Source organism: Trachymyrmex cornetzi, unplaced genomic scaffold (assembly GCF_001594075.2).
Source record: "Trachymyrmex cornetzi isolate Tcor2-1 unplaced genomic scaffold, Tcor1.1 scaffold748, whole genome shotgun sequence".
NCBI lineage: Eukaryota > Metazoa > Arthropoda > Insecta > Hymenoptera > Formicidae > Trachymyrmex > Trachymyrmex cornetzi.
In genome coordinates, this window is record NW_017300079.1 from 941908 (window position 1) to 959364 (window position 17457).

A 17457-nucleotide genomic window follows, 5' to 3' on the forward strand; every position below is an offset into this window, starting at 1 on the left:
AATATTTTTTTAGGGATGCTTTAGGACTTGGGCTAAAAATTACTTCAATAAAAATTATAGATTTTTTTATCTGTGTTCTAATAGAAGTGTAATTAAAAAACAATGAGAGAAATATTGAACTTCTTGTATAAAAACTTTGAATATTCAAGATGATTATGTTTCGTTGCGATGCAGAAATTAGATGTTTTGTAAATAAGTAAAATTTATTTATTTGTTTATTAAAAATTTAAATTTATCTCTTGTGTTGACCTTTGTAGGCTTTCCCTTTAATATGAATACTAATACATTTGTTGTGAAAATGTGTGAGATACATGTGTCCTAAAGTGCACATTAAAAATACAAGTACATTGCGTTTACTTGCTACTTCGTGTCATTATTGCGAATTTGACTTGCCCGTTTAAAAGTAAAATTTAATTAAAATTATCGATCTGACCGTTTTGAAGCGACGTCGAATATTCATCGGCTTTACAAGTTTGCATTTATGTAAATTCGTCTTAAACTATAGAACAATGGGTTGTACAGCAGTTGTCGTACTGGCCGCAGAGCATCTTACCTTTACCTACTGTGTGCAGAAAGCGAGCAGCTTCTCCTCCGATCCTTACAAGGTTCGTAGAACCTTGCCAGTCGTCACGTATGCAACAGTGATTCTCAATTCGTCCGACATTCACAAAAAGATTCCCGATTGACTTATATTTTTCGCGTAACCTTGATCTTTCTTAGTTTTTTACCGCGTAAACTCTACATTAAAACAATACACTCGTGAATTGAAAACAGTCAAAATCTCTTGAAATTGAAACTCTACATTGTATACTGAACAACATTGACACGTTTGTGCAATTACAATGAGATCGACTGTTTGAATATTGAGTTATAAGCAATTAAAAACTGCACTTTTTATATGTGTTGCGTATGCCTACAAAGTTCATGAAAATGTCGCGTTTATTTTTGTAGAACCTAAACTAGCAATGATATGTTATTAAAAACTAGCAAGCAATGGAGAAACATGAAGCAGAGAGTGTGAAAAAACCTCATAACTTGTTACGTGTAGTTTGAAAAATAGAGCTGTGAAAAAATTTTGCAATTTTCGTAAACATTTTTTTTTTTTGGTCAATCCGTCGTATGAATTAAAGGGAGAATATAAATATAGTAATAAGCTACGTTATCTATATTTATTTGTTTCTCACGTGTGGTGCGGCCTATGAACATACAGGCTCAATCAAAAGTTATCTCTCGCTGACGGGAGTAAAAGTATCCCCATCGAGCATGCGATGAAACCTAACTTTTGAATGGTATCGTCGCAAGTGAAATTAATTAGGGCTACGTTCCGTTTCACGCATGATGCACATATTGCATTATTTATCCTTGTTATTCACCGAATGTTAAACAAGGATAAATGATGCATCATGCGCATCATGCGTGAAACGGAACGCAGCTTAGATATCATATTGGATTAAATTTGTTGAGATCGAATGGTTACGTTTGGCGCCATGCGAGCGTGGTGTCGCGAAATTCGAACGATGATCGGATCAGCAAAGGATGAGAGGGCACAATGCGACGACCGATACGGATCTTGTTCGTCACTCCTCACGATCTTCATTTATCGCTTACGCATCGTGAAGTGAATCGGTCGTTTCCTCCTGGCGGTGGATACGAAGAACCCACGTGCCATCGTGAAAACGTAACGGGCAGTGTAACGGTGTTACTATTAGTGACCGTAACGTACCATGACAGACGCTGCCTGGTATGCATTAAAATGCCGCGTGTGACTTTTTTGTTAAAGCGCAAAAGAGAAAAAACGGAGGGTGCGAAATCGTTATATACCTACATATAACACACTGTGCGCGCGGTTGCCTTAGACTTTGATCTAACAGTTTGTTCCGATTTTATTCCGCGATAGGAACAAAAAACGCGAGACTGTTGGACGCATATATCATGCATAAAGTGGCGTCGGAACAACCGTTACCCTGCATCTCGTACGCGACGTTATGACCCAGCAAACGTCAAATTACATGTAACGTATGTGTTAGTTGTAATTTCCCACTCGATATAAATATAACTGTATTATAACACGTGTGTTATATTACAGTTATATTGTTGAATGAGAAATTACAATTAACATGTACGTTACATGTAACTTGGTGTTTGTTGGGGAATTGTATCAGAATATTTTACGTGTCCGTTACGTCTGCAACGCATCCACCTGCGATGCTTTGATAGAGTGCATTGATATCTCTATAACTGTTAAAGCAAAAGAATCGTAATAATTAAATTATAATTATTATCAAGAAGAACAAAACATAGAAGATGTAACTTTACTATTGAAAGTTACATTTATACAACTTTATTTATGTACGACTTTACATTTATTTTCTTCTTTTTTATTTCTAATGGCCACGTCCGCGACATCGTATTAATTTGTATAACGACTTCGATCTGTGAAATGTGAATTGACGGCATTGTTGAGCAAGTGGCTGGTGCATCTGGCTGGGAAATCTCAATTCCTAACAAATGCTGAAGAGCGAGAAAATGGAAATAAAAATTGTTATCTTGATGTTGAGCAACGCGTTCCGCGAAACTTGGAAACCACGCAGTGCGGCTTTCCGTGTCAAGAACGAGATCGCAATTTTACGGGTGAAGATACCTGAGAACGAGAGCTAACAGAGAGAGTGAGAACAGCTGCCTCCTAGCCTTTTGCGTAGCAGATTGACGCTATCGGCGAAAGCTGAACGTCGTGGAGACGCTTTCAGGGCCGCATTAACACTAAAGGCTGACCTAGGTTTGTTTAGGGATGGCAAGTTTAAGGGAGCGGCATTCTTTTTTTAAATTCTTAGCCATTTTTTGCCAGACGCGGATGATTAAAAAAAATGTCCATCGGTCAACGATCGGTAGATTCGAGTCGAGGTTCGCGACTTTTGTGTCAATTTCGTTTCACCAGAGACAAATCTGAGAGGGGCCATGCCGGTTTTTTTCGTGCAATCATCGATACATAAATTGGAACGAGGTTTGCGGTAAAATTTATTACTAGTGAAATGTTCACAAAAATTTCTTTTTTTGGTTGCTCGTTGCAAACACAGACTTGGAACATTCCGGTTTGAAGGTTAAATAGGGGAAGCAACGATTTAAGTGCTTAGCAGCTGTAGAAATCTTAATCTGAAATTCAGTATTGAGTTTATAGAATTAAGATTGAAAGCTTTAAAAAAAGATTTATATCAAGAGCAAATTATATGCTTAGTGGAGAATAGAATAATAAGCACAGCAGTGTGTAAGTGTCGAATCTTGCAGGAGATGGCGCTGCATTATGTTAGATAAGGGATTGTATGGGTTTGAGTGAGACAGAATAATAATGTAAGAAATAAAAAATTAAAGATATCATTATTATCGACATTTTTATTTGTAATTAAAAAATGTATACCGATAACGATCAAGTTCGGCCATCACTCTGGCATCCTTTTAACTCGCTACGTCAGATTAATCGCTGGCTACCGCGCGCGCGCGCGCGCGCGTCTGCAGCTGCAACGCGATGCATTCGCAAGGCTATAGTCAAGGACACCCGTACCGGTTGAGGCTGCGCTGGAACAGGATGCCAATGACGCGCTCCAGCTAGCCGCGAACGAGCTTCGCGCAATTCGCGGTTAGCACGTAACAGACGATTTAGCGTATACAGGGTCTCTAAAATGATCCCACTCTTGGTTCTCGGAAACGACTTTAAATGTGGAAAAAGATTTCAAGGAAAATTTGTAGGATATTAAGGGGAACAGATGTTGAAAATGAGTGACTTTTTGCAATCGATATTTTCGCGTTCTTTTAAATGTTATTCCTAAAATGGGCACGATAAGCAGCTAGTTCTGAGTCAGGTGTATCGGAATAAGCAAGGAAAATGGAAGGAGAGTGGCTTACGTCACGAGTCGAAGATTACAGATATCGCCTCCACTTCCATCTCTAATCGAGCTTCTCTTCGTGCCTTTCGAATAATTTTGATCTGTATCCGGCCTAAAGCAGAAATCGTAGGTAATTACCGTTACTAACGCTATACCGGGGAATTGCCGCGAGGCACTTAAACGGGTAGAGAGGCGATAAACCGAATTAAAACGAGCGATCGAAGGTGCAGATGGGTGATGCAACATAATAATGGTGGTTGTCTCTCCTCCTACCCTCCCGCCGCCGCTTCCTTCCCGATAATTCCATCGCTTGTTAAAATAATGGTAATAATCTAATTGGCTTGCGCACGATAATTTACGCCGCTGTTAATCAGCCCGTAAACACAAGGGAAAAATATTAGCAATTAGTAGAAAAATTACTGATAAACATGAAGGAATTGGATTGTGAAGAAATGTACGTATGCGCAAAAAAAATGCGTACATACGCAAAATGTCTATTTCAATTGTAGAGGTAACGATTAATTCATAGGCAACTTACCAGTTCGGTGGGCATAGTGTTGCAGGACCTGAGCGGCAGATTGTAAGTGATCGGAACGGGCTGACTCCTGTACTCCTGTAGACATGAACTGTTTTTCGATAAGCCGCGCGGATAGACCAGACCGTGGAAATCCGTGTTATGCTCCGTCGAGATATGAACGATTATCGATTCGCTCGCGCACTCGATCTGCACAGTGCTCGCTATCGCAGCGGTCGCTGAAAAAATGAAATCAATAAATATGTTTATATATATATTATATATATGTGTGTGTGGGTGTGTGTGTGTGTACGGGGTAGAGCGGAGCTTTTTCGTCCATTTCTCACGATAATATTTACGTTTCTGAACAGCATATGTTGATTATTTAAAGGTTGTACTTGTGCTCTCAAGAAGCAATCATGATTGTACAATGCAATTATTGTGCCATTTTTTTGAGAATTGAAAATTCGTTTCTGGTCGTTGGCCTGTGACTAATTAAGCAATAAAAGTGCGATACACGCACCGAATCGTGTAAGCATTGCTCCTGTAGCGTGAAATCATACAGCGGCTGCTGGGGGTACAACCCCGCGTTCATCAACTTTGCGCGATCGCATTATGATCAGCGACGAGAACTTCAATTAAATGTATGACGTAGCTGCTGCTATGGGTCAAATTGCAGAGTCGGACCGTGTATTTTTGAGCGATGAAAATTAAACACGTAATGAAATAAGATATCATTAGCGAGAACGATGGCTCGTATATCGTTGCTACATTGGAAATCGCAGGATATATATCGAAACACGTGTCTGATTTATATTTCTTATAGTATATTCCATTTACGCTCGACAAACTAACGTTTTGTTAATACATAATCGACCAAATCTGCCATTACCAGCGAGCACTTAAAACAATGCACATTCATCGCGTTTAATAAGGCCGCTGCAGAGTAAATTATTGCTCCGAAAAATTCATTAGAATCATTTCTACGAACGGGGGAAACACGGCGTGAGTAAATTAGGAGGCTTGCATGTCTCTCTCCCGAACGATAATAATCATTGGCGGATTATCGTTATCAACCCGCAGAAAGACAATGATGAGAGAGTTATGAACTTAACTCGCTAAACTTTGCTGGTAATCACGTTGAGTGTACCATCGCTCTCTTCCTACTCTTGCCGTGACGTATCTTATCCATTATCCATAATAAGTACCGCGACGTGTCAATAATTGCTTCCGCGAAAGAATATAATAAGATAAGACGAGTTTTTTAATTCATTACTTAAATTTATTTAAAGCAATATATTATATTTGAGGATCTAAACTGCCTGAATGGAAAGTCCAGCATGGGTCACGTTTTATGACGAACGCGTCATAAAACGTATTAATGAGTCCTATACTCGCTTACATTCAACGTCACTTTTTTATTCGGTTCTTTTTTCTCTCGCAGTGGTATAAGTACTATAGGTTTACCTCTCCGCCGTCCGTACATCACCTGTACTTTCGCACACACACACGGATACGGTATTCTTTTCTTTTTCCGTCTCTGACTCATAATCAGTGAGGTTCCAGAAGGGCGTAACAAAGGCGTGCCGAAGAAGACGTTCCCCCAAGTGAGTGCAATTTGCAAACGGCACACGAGTGTCTTACTCGCTACGCAACTTCCTTCGCGTTTCCGGACGTGTTCTTTTTTTCATCCTGTTTTCGTTGAAATTCATCTTACATGCTTCCGAGCGAAAATTGCCGCTGCACGATTCCTTGATAGCGGATACGCAATGAGATAGTCCGGACATAAAAAAAATAGTGATTATTTTATAAAAGCTGGTTTTTTCAAATTTGATTGTATTTAAAAATAAAAATGCTAGAGTCAGTAGATCAGGTGACAGAACTTCTGGCGCCGATACTCTTTCAAAGACGTAAAAAAAGTAGCGTCATAAAAGTATTTTATAAAAGTGGAAAATTTATGTAGGAATAGTTTTTTGCAAAATGCAGAAATATAATTGTCAAACAGCCCAACGTCAGAACATGTCGCGTCAGCGCTATCTTAAGGATATAAAAAAAAATACAACGTAACTATTTCGTAAAATCTAAAATTTGATAGAGCACTAAATTATTTAATATTGTGTATAAAAAAAAATAGTCAACGGGATTAACATCTCGTCAGACGTGATTAAAGTAATGATGTTTAACTACACGGGATTGCGCTATTCTCCATCCTAGGTCTCTGTTGGAATTAATTATAGATAACAATTAGTAATGTAAATATGAAACAATGCATAATGAACATATCATTAATCCTATGCACACAATGAGGGCAAAATTTACCACGGAAGAGCTTAATAGAAGCGAGAGTTTCTACGGTTTATTCACATCGTGAATGAAGGGGCAATAAATGTTCGTCGATATCGAGGAATTAGCAAAACCGGTCGTAAGAACGGTGAAACTCCGGGCGAAACCACGAAAGCCATAATCGTCATACAGACACGCACAGTTATGCAAGAATCCGGTGTGCCTTTCGTGCATGAGATTTTAATGCGCCATGATGGACACGAGCGGCATAAGATATCGGGAATACACAGCTAAACGCAGCGCGACGTTGAAACTTCCTGTCGTCCTTAGGCTCGCTTCGCCGACGCGACTCGGCACGGAGGGAATGTCACGCGGCGAATCGCGCACGCGATTCTCCGGAAAACGCGTGGAAAATTGCACGAGTAATAGACCGTTCGGTTCTTATTACAGCGTGCACACACGCGCGACGCCGAGATTATAGAATTTTCTTCAAGAAGTCTCTTCCTCGAGAAAACGATAAGAATTGCAAGAATTACGTTTTCATTGAAATCATAATTACGACATCGTAAACCTGGTTTACGATTTTTTGCGAATAACCGATCCAATAGGTTTTGTGCACAGGATTGGTGTGATATAAAATACTATTACGCCGTCTATAAGCTCCGACGATTAGCGATACAATAGCCTCCAACGAAATAAGATTAACGATTCCAAATTTAGCGGCGATTAATTTACATAATCGTCGAATCATCTCGCTCTCGAACATGGATTTCGCTGCGCAAAACTCTCGTGGTGAAATCGGAAAGCTTCGGCTGGAGCCATGGAGAGAATCAGAGAGAAGAAAAACATTTAGGTCGTAACGCTCGTTAAGATTTTCGGCAGAGATCGCCGGATGTATCTTTGCGAAATTTTCTTCAGCTCATCTTAAATCACAGATATATTAGCATTAGCATCAAATTTCGTAACATATTCATTCAACAATCAATGATCAGTACGACTTTCTAATTCATTGTTGAGTTACAAGGATTGCATCTTTTGTCCGACTGTTAAATATACAAAACTGATTTATGTCCATTTCTATTAATATAGATTTACTTTAACTTCGGGTTTAATTTACTTTCTTTACTTTTTATCTATTTCTATTTCTAGTAAGAAAAAGATAAAGAGTAAATTAAACCGAGATTAATATTAAATTATATTGATAGAAACTGATTATCAAATTCAAAGGAAAAGACGTAGTGGTACGCAATAATTATAAATTAAGGTCATTATTACATTAAAGATGAGAATTAATTTATATTCAAAGTTAGATGCGCTCAGAGAAAAACATTGTGATGATAACTATAAAAGTGACAACTACACGAGTTTTTTATGTAAAATTAATGAGCGTAATAAAGCAGATTGTTTTATAGTTATTGCAAGTATAAAATAGTGTATCCAATTATGTATATTAATTCTACAATAAAACTTGTACTATTGTCACTTTTATAGTTGCTATGTTTTTCTCTGAATGCATCTAACTTTGAATATAATTTAATTACTGCTATTCCGTACCTTCCTGTTAATGGTCCGTCATTTATTAAAATTTCAACAAACTCGTGCCATAACGGAACGGAATTAAGTCGTTCATATAAGTATATCATGAGGCAGTAGCTCTATATCTAGTAATCGTGAATAGCGGTAATTTTCAATAACGGTTCGGAATTAGGCGGAACGAATTATGCAAGTGTGACCGGCTCTAACGATCGGCCAGTAAATTCCGTTAAAACTAGCGAAACATCATTTCTGTTGGTCTGCCAGCTCTTATAACTGTCATAATGTCTTGCACGCGTTTCGCGTCCGTATCGTAGTCCCGCTATAGCGACCGGAAGTTCCTGCTGAGCCTCTCTTTATACTTGGAACGTTATATAACGCGTTTATTTTATCATCGTTTATCGTGGTAGATATAAAGCGAGATACCTTCTTTGCAAAAATATGAACACCTCTCAACATGCTATTTGCATTGCGTGTGTATTATAGACGCTCGTGCTTAAGACGCGCTTGCACTTCCGTTAAACTCTTCCAAGTAACGTTCAAAGAAGAGATGCACATCGAATAAGTTAATATATGTATAAGTATCTACAGTTTTACAAAAAGAATGCACGGAGCGCAACAAGTATAAACATGTACGTAAGTAGCCTCCCTACGGTGCTAAGAACTAGAGATGTGCGAATTATTCGAATACGAATCAAGATTCGATTTGATCTGAATTTGAATTTTTTTCGCTATGATTCGAACACGAACACGAACAGACATGTTAAATCGGGCGGCCTCCAGAGTGCCCTGCACCCATTGTACCTCGGCTTGAAACGGCCCTGCTGGAAAACACACTTATTTAGGTGTTGCTACTTTCCTCTATTACTCATAACGTCAGTCTCATATAGAAGATGAGATGCCATAAGTACCTAACGCAGGGTCTTTGACCTTCAAGGACATTTTGTATTACAGATGCCAGACGATCGTAAGAGTTTAGCACGTCTAGAAACGTTGCGTGTTATCCCATCTGGTGTGTTTCCATTTTTAACAGAGATTTTACTAGCATTCTAAAAGAAAAAAAAAATTTTAATGAGATAATTGCAAGAGCCATGAATAACAATAAGCGATTCGCGCGACGAATTCCGTTACGCAAAAAAGTTACGCAATCATCGAGACGCGCAAGGTTATATCTGACAAGGCTGTAACCATCACAGTCCATCAGTATACATCACACAATGTATACGATCCGTTATTCAGGCTATACCTCCGAATATTTCGTCAAAGTTCATGTGAAAGCCATTTTTATGCTTGCTGCACACGCTATATATTTACCAGAGTTGAGAAGTAAGACGTTACTTGTAATAAAATACAGTTAGAGTTACTTTTTTTCAGTAATTGTAATTTAATTTCGTTCTTCTTTTCCCATTTGTAACTGTAACTTAATTTACAATAAGCCTCTTTATCGGGCGTTAAATCAAGAAAGTACGTGCGAGAGGTCGATTACTTTCTATAATCGTTTACTTCCAAACCGTTATACTTCGTTACCACAAGCATCTCACCTCGAATCATTGTCATCAGGCGTATTGTGCCGTCGTGTATTAGAAAGTGCACATCGTGTGGAAAGCATCCACTTTTATCTGATTATCCGGCAATTTGGTTTTACGAGGAGGAAACTGCAAGCGTGCGATTTTTTCACGAGAGAAATTTCGTGATGTGTTTGAAATCAAGCGAGCCAGAAAAAAAAAGAAAGGATGAAATAGATACGCAAGAGATATCATGCGAATTTCTTCCGATTCCGCATACACAAGATCAACGACTAATTGATTAGTCTTAATTAGTTGTCGCCCGTCGCTGAGACAATTAGAAAGTAAGTCTTGTAGTTTATGTATACTCACACGTCAGTGGTTGTTGAAATATCTGGGCTGCGTGTGTGCTGCTATCGCTGTGCCTCATTACTGTGATCTGAAAATAAGGGAAAGGTGATGTTTTAGATTTTCTCGCTTAGCAAGATAGGATTGTTAACGTTGACTTAGCTGCGCTATCACTTTGTGTTAGCCGTTGGCGGTGAGCGTATCGCACGAATGTAATTATAGAATAGCGCAACGCACATGGTATTGTAATACAATTGTAACACGCGTGGCGCAAGAACTTCAAATATATAACGTTTAAGTAAGAGAACTCATACTTATAAGCCTCAGAAAGTTCATTCAAGCCAGTCTTGTAAGAGACCTTTTACTATTAAAAATCTAATAAAGAAGGCTATTTCTGGGAATTTTTTAAAATAATATCTATGAGATGAATTTTCATAGGATTTCTAAAGTTATTATTCTCTCTGAATCTTTAGAGTGAAAATTGAGCCAGTTTTGATAAAAAAAAAGTAAAAACTTTTCACTCTTGAACAAGAATGGTAGATTTCCACTCTTTTGGAGTAAGGTTTCATTTTTTTAGAGTGAGATTCACTCCAAAGGAATGAAATCCCACTCCTTTTTAAGAATAAGACTTTCTTCCTTAGTGCGACTTTCACTCCAAAAGAGTGAAATCTTATTTCAAAAGAATGAAATCTCATTCCTAAAGAGTGAAAATCTGTCACTCTTGTTCAAGAGTGAAAATATTTTCACTCTTATTTTCAAGACTGACTCAATTCTTAATTTTTTATAAAGTGAGATTTCACTTTAAAATTCCGAAAAAAATAGCCGACTTAAAAGCTGGTGCAAGAATGCGTTCCGAGTTACGCATGAAGTGCACGTTGCATCATTTTATTCTTCTTTATTATTTGATGAACAACAAGAACAAATGATGCATCACGCACTTCATGCGTAACTCGAAACGAACCTTAAGTTTAATTATTTGCTTCACTCAATGAAAATTGCCTACTTGACTATTCTCAGTCAAATCCAAAGGTAACGGTGTAACTTAACCTTTATGTACCTTTATATACATTATGAGAAATTTTTGCATATTACATCTTATTCATGATAAGTGCTACCATTCTAACGTAGTATACGAAAATTCGACTTACAAAAGAAGATACGATATAACATCTAAAAAAATCTACTTTCCTTGAATTTCTGGATACAACTATGTTTACTATTTCATCTAGGTCCCATACAATAACTTTTTGTAGTTTATTAAGGGTTCGCAGGGAGGATAAAAATCGGACTTTTTAACATCCTCTTTTCATGATAAAAATACCTGCGGCAAACGCTGACGTCAGTATTAACATCGGCGCTTGTTCGTGCAATGAAAGTGGTCTAACAAGTCACCAACCATTCAAGTGTATACACACTTGGAACGTGTCCCCTGCATTACTCTCTCTCCCTCTCTCTCTCTCTCTCCCCTACCCTCCCTTTCCTCCCACCCTCCTCTCTCATGGACCGTATTTGTGACTATATGTATTTAAAGCGCTAAAGTGAAAGCGATAGCAAGGGCACTATATTTGACGGCTGGCCGACCATAATTGCAGAATACTGTATCTTATTAATTTTACGAACGCCCGTGGCAAGGTAGATCATCGTGAGATAGTTATTGCCTGATACGTGATACAATTGAAAATCGAAATGCAATGGACATCCAAACGCAAAACAAAGAACCAGAGGTATCTCGATGAAGTGTGCGGAGCTATAATCCTCCAACAGCAAGACCGGACCATATAAGGTTCGCAACGTTCCGCATCCGATAGAATCCATTGAGGATTGACCTTTACATTTATTTGCAAAACACGCATTTTTCCTAATAAAACAATAATAAAACAAAGAAAAACTGAAGAACTTGTTCGCGAAATTTTCGAGATTAATAACAATATTAACTAATTGCTGATTTTCTTATTACCTAAAACCTATGATTGATAACAATAATAATTCACTTGGCGTAAGAGTTTTGCTAACAATACAATATATACCTAGCTGTTAGTAAAATTAGCACTGATGTCATCTGAGATAATTTTTCTAAGGAAAGTGACGTTATTTGTCATGTTTTACATTAAAATATAAAGAAGAATTTTGCTAATAGTAATTAACTAAAATTAGCTTCGATGTCGCCATTGTAACCTTCAGTTATCATATATTTAATTAGTACACAAATTTAATAATAATACAACATAATAATAACGCGTGCGCGTTAGCTAAATCAATGTCGCATCATCAACAGAGTATGATCTTTGAAGGTCAAGTAATTTAATAGAAAATTGAAGTGGCGGGAAATAGGACGATTGACAGCCGCGATCCAACACAAATCTAACGTAGATAGAGATCTCCTTGAAAAGCTTGAGATCGCCACCCATTACTCCCTCCTTCGCTATTGCAGACACACTCCGCGATTCTTGTTAGTTAGTCACTCTTGTATGCAATCCCTACACGGCGCACGCCCCCGCGATATCACGATTTAACGCCGCGAGCAAAATCGCGATTATGTTCCGACGGAGCATTTAAGTATTTAACGTAGACATAAAGCTAGAAAAGGATTTCCAAAAGAACTGTTGCTACGCGTAGGCGAAGAAAATTACGTTCCACTTATGGGGATCCTAAAATCATCTGTATTACCGATTAAACGCAATAATTTTTGTATAACAATTTTTTTTTCCTCTTCTACAGATTTGAAAATCCTTTTCCAGGATTAAAGTATACGCATTAATACATGTCTGTAAAGATGTGTCGCATTTTATCGGCAAAACAGTGATCTTGTTGGAATTCAGGCTTCTCTTTAGGATCCCCTTAATTGCGATGACTTCTGAAACTACGAACGCCCACACGAGTCTTCCGAATACGATCATATCAACATCGATTGTATATACCATGCGATTTCATCAATCTCTAATCGGAATGGATGATTCCATCAGCGAATCCTTGGGTCTGCATAGATGAGTAAGGTCATATCTCTTATGGTTCGTATGCCTATTGCACACTGGACGAGATGAGTGACGAGCGACATCCAATAAAAGTTTTATTTTATATCGTCACGTACAAAAACGCAGAGCTTTCATTGGATATTTCTTGTGGTTCATCACGTTTAGTGCAAGAGGCGCTTTCAACACGCTAAATAGCAGCTCGATTGTCGGATGACGTTGATATTTCACAGCGAGAAATGGAATGTGTTGGTCTTAGACGAGTTTTTTTTATTTTTTTCCTCTGTTCGTCATACAAAGTATTCAACCTAACAATCCGCATGATCTTCTATTAGTGATGATTTAATGAATTTTTTTCCACCGAGCCGGAAAGCGATCCCACGACTATTGTGAGTACAGTGACATAATCTGTACTCACAGTCCTCCGAAACAGCTGTAAAACAGTCATATTTGAATAATAAATATTTGCGTTACCATACTTGTTTGCTTATGCCATCTTCCAATACTACTATAAAAATATATATAGTATATTGCGTTATACAAATTTTGAATGACTTTCATTATAAGTAGTAAATTGCTTCCTCACCTCTCTCTTTCTTTTTTGTATTTATATAAAATAAAATTTGCTAATTTATTCTTGTTCTCGACTTTAATCATTTTCTACACTTTTATTTTCGATACTATTTCCACTATAATTAAAGAACTTCCGTAAGTGATATCAACACGGTAGTGTCGCTGCGCTTGGCTTAGCGCCGAGACACTATCGTGTCTCCTGATACCTGATGAGGAAAGAGAGAGAGAGACACAAATATCAGTTAAACATACTCCTCCGTTGATAATTTAAAAAACTAAGCAACGACACGCACCGATGCGCAATTAGAGAGAAAAAAAGCACTCATATTCCGCTGTCATTTGCCTTAAAATCGCTTGAAAGCCGTCCGACAGCTTTCTCGAAAAAACTTACCTATTTGTTAAATTTTTAATTGACTAACATGTTGATCGAGTATTAAGAATGCGGCTGTTTAATGCCTATGCGGTTCAACAACAACTCCTTTTTTGGAATGTGTCGTGCGCCAACAAAAAATTATATAATACGCCACATATTTAAGCAACACGCGTATACCACACGGCACGCACAATAGAAAGTGTGTATACATTACAGATATCATTAATCCACGCCTAAGGTAAATGTCCCAGTGACCGGACATATACCTATGTTTAAACACCTAAGTCGGTGTATTCATAGTTCTTATTTTAAGACATTACTTATCTTAAGTAATATCTTAAGATGTTAATACGGTTCTCTGATTGGTTCGTGACATCTTAAGACCGTACTAAAGACGACTTATCTATTACGTACTAATTGACGATACCACTCACCTCTTTTATAATAATGGAAACCTTTTACGCTTTGTTGTCACTTCAAGCGTTACTTTTTGTTGAAACTTTCAAAATGAGTCCAAAGTATCTTAAGCGTTACAAGACAGTGTTTTTAGTTTCGTATATAGAGAAATAAAAGAACCAAAATTGACGTATGCTCGGACTTCAAAATGTTTCAGTGGTAAATGTTTACAATAGGGGAATTTAGTTTCAATTAATTTGATCTTGATATATGTTGTGTCAAGATTACGACTTTTTTTATTAATAACTTTTTGACAAGTAGCGAATACCAACTAAAATCTATTGGAGGTCACTTAGGGTTACGATTTTAACAACGTATATCAAGGTTAAGGTCATCGGAGCTGGGTCCCCTATTGTAAACATTTATCCTGTAATGACGAAATTATTGATACATTACAATCGTATAAAAATCTTCGAATTGACTAAACAAATTAAACAATCCTTTTATAGAATTAAAGTAGATGAAATTAGGAAGTGGGGATTTTATACTAAAATAGAAAAAAAAATAAAAAATTCATATCTTTTAGTTCATAGAGATGTCACTTAACGTAGACAGACAGTTTCTTTCTCTAGATACTCTAGAAAAGTTCTATTAAGTCTCTCTTCTCTTAAGCTCGTAAAAGATAAAATGACATTGGACAATCCGTCGTCGAATTACGTGAATAAACAGTACTGAGTTTATAGATTAAAAGCTTAAAAATAATTTATATTGATTTACAAATCATGTAGTGTATACGCGTGTGATTAGTAAAAACTTTCAGTATAATAAACAGAGCAGTAACTGTGTCTAGCAAGTGACAGATTTTGCAAAAAAATGGTGTTGCAATATATTATAATAAGGACTGATGTATGCGTTTGAGTGAGACAGAACGATGATGTAAGAAATAAATTAAAGATGTCACTATTATCAACATTTGTAATTTAAAATTTAAAAAGTCTATACTATAGACATCGATAAAATTCCGCCATCACCAACATTCCCATAAAATGTCTTGTTCATTCAAGGTAAATTTTCTTGCGCAGCAAAAGAAACAGTTTGTGTTTACTCACCACTAGAAATGCCAGCACGATTCCTCTCCAGTCCATAGCTAAAATAATAGAAAAAAATCTTATTAATAACTAGGTCGAACTCACACATATGCGCGTAAGATCAATCGCGCAAACATCGTCTACGCCGTGTAAGAGGCGCCAAATACAAAAATTTTTTATTTCTTGTATATTCTTAAGGTATACTGAAAAATGTAAATTTCTTTCAAACACGGTTAAAATTTTGATGAAACTGTACAAGAACAAGTGTAAGTGTTTACTATATTAAAGAAAAAATTTCATTGACTTTTATATAATAATTCTAGAAAAGAATTTTCGAAGAGGAAAAAAATAATTGTTGTACAAAAGTTATTGCGTTTTATCTACTAAGATAAAACAGACAATTTTAGGACTCCCTTAAAACAACTGAACCATTTCACTCTACCGGATTATTCTTTTTTTATTACAATATGGCTCTTTCTGTCAACTTTGAGGTCGTTTCCAATTATACCCGTATATATCTTTTAGCTTTATATTAATTCTACTTAATCTACAGAAGACCTATGCAGAATACCTAACATTCCTCCATTCTATCCGATAATTCAATTTGAAACATCAAGGTAGCCTTGCATTCTTCCTTCACCCCATTTTATGAACAACAATTTTAATTATTTGCGGCTGTAAAAAGAAAAAAAAAAAAAGAAAAATAATCGCGACGATTCTCCGCATCGTCTCCACGAGTGAGGGTTAAGGACAATCTCGGCGTTGAGATAACCGGTGAATGTTTTTAGGCGGGTTAGTATAATGGAGCTCGGTTTGGATGCAGGCACTCGTACTTCGTAGACCTCGTAGCCCGTCGAGAAAGCGACATGCTTGTTCGCGAAGGCGGTGGTGATGGTGATGGTGGAGGTGGTGTCGGTGTCGGCGGCAATGCACGATGCAACATTCACTTTTTAATACGCCACGATAGACAGCGGTGGCGGCGGCGGCGGCGGCGCGCAGCGATGGAGCATAGTCGACCTCGACCAACCTCGACCACCACCGGACCACCATGGTTGGCTATGACCGTGTGGCCACCATTTTCGCACGCGCGCGCCAAGTCCTTTTTGATGGTTAACGCCATCAAAAGTGTGTATTGCGGCAAGCTCCGTGATTTACGAGACCGCGCCGAGATTATTACCGAGATCGACATGTCGTGTGGATATGCCATGGTCCCGCAGCTTCCACCTTTCTTACAGCTTACAGCATGGAGGAAGGGGCGGTACTTACAGCGGTCAGATTTGTGATCGTAACCAGGGGCGTGTCACTTGCGCACCAGGGACGTGTCTCTAATTATTTTCAGAAAAGTCTATAATATTTGTGTGCAGTTACTCCAAGAAGCGTCTCCGATCCTTATCTGTCACTAAGCTATACGTTAAACGTTACACTTTCAACATTCTTTTTTTTCTCTTATTTCATCGTTAACCTATCCTAGAATTTTACACGTTAAATTCGGTACTTCAACTTTATTATATAAAGAAATTAGACATTTCTATGTGGTAATTCAATTTCTAAAGAACCACCTTAACAAGCCATCGGTATGGATTCCCGCTGTCCGATCGAGTTGAAATTTGGTTTTCTATTTTTTTGTAAATAGAAACCATTCTGAAGGATAACGCGGAAAAATTGAAAAGTCGAAAAATATGGATATGTACCTTATATATTATATCAATAGTTGTATATCAACAAGGTTGAATGATGTGAGTAACGAATATGAACAGGTGTTCTGGCAGCGGAAACAGTTTTCGCGCAGGTGATTTAAAGTGCCGATTCGTATACGGAAGAGAACACTAATCGAAAAATTCAAGAATAATCTACCGAATAATTTACGTGAGAACAATTTCACACCCGCAAATTTTTTTCTCTTCATTAAAAAATTACAAAGAAAATAATGGTAATTTATAGGGATGCATCGGATCGTAAAAATTATCGGATACCGGATATCGGATATCCGGACAGAA

General features: G+C 37.5%; 1 protein-coding gene across 1 annotated transcript in view; it reads right to left on the reverse strand.

Annotated features, from left to right (window-relative positions):
• pio (zona pellucida domain-containing protein piopio) overlaps positions 1-17457 on the reverse strand; it is a 35585-nt gene that overhangs the window by 14433 nt on the left and 3695 nt on the right. The window contains exons 2-4 of the mRNA XM_018518357.1: positions 15482-15519; positions 10086-10152; positions 4417-4631 (exon numbers count right to left, since the gene is read on the reverse strand). Of these exons, the coding sequence (XP_018373859.1) occupies positions 4417-4631; positions 10086-10152; positions 15482-15517 (318 nt within the window). The 5' untranslated portion in view covers positions 15518-15519. The remainder of the gene's footprint in view (positions 1-4416; positions 4632-10085; positions 10153-15481; positions 15520-17457) is intronic.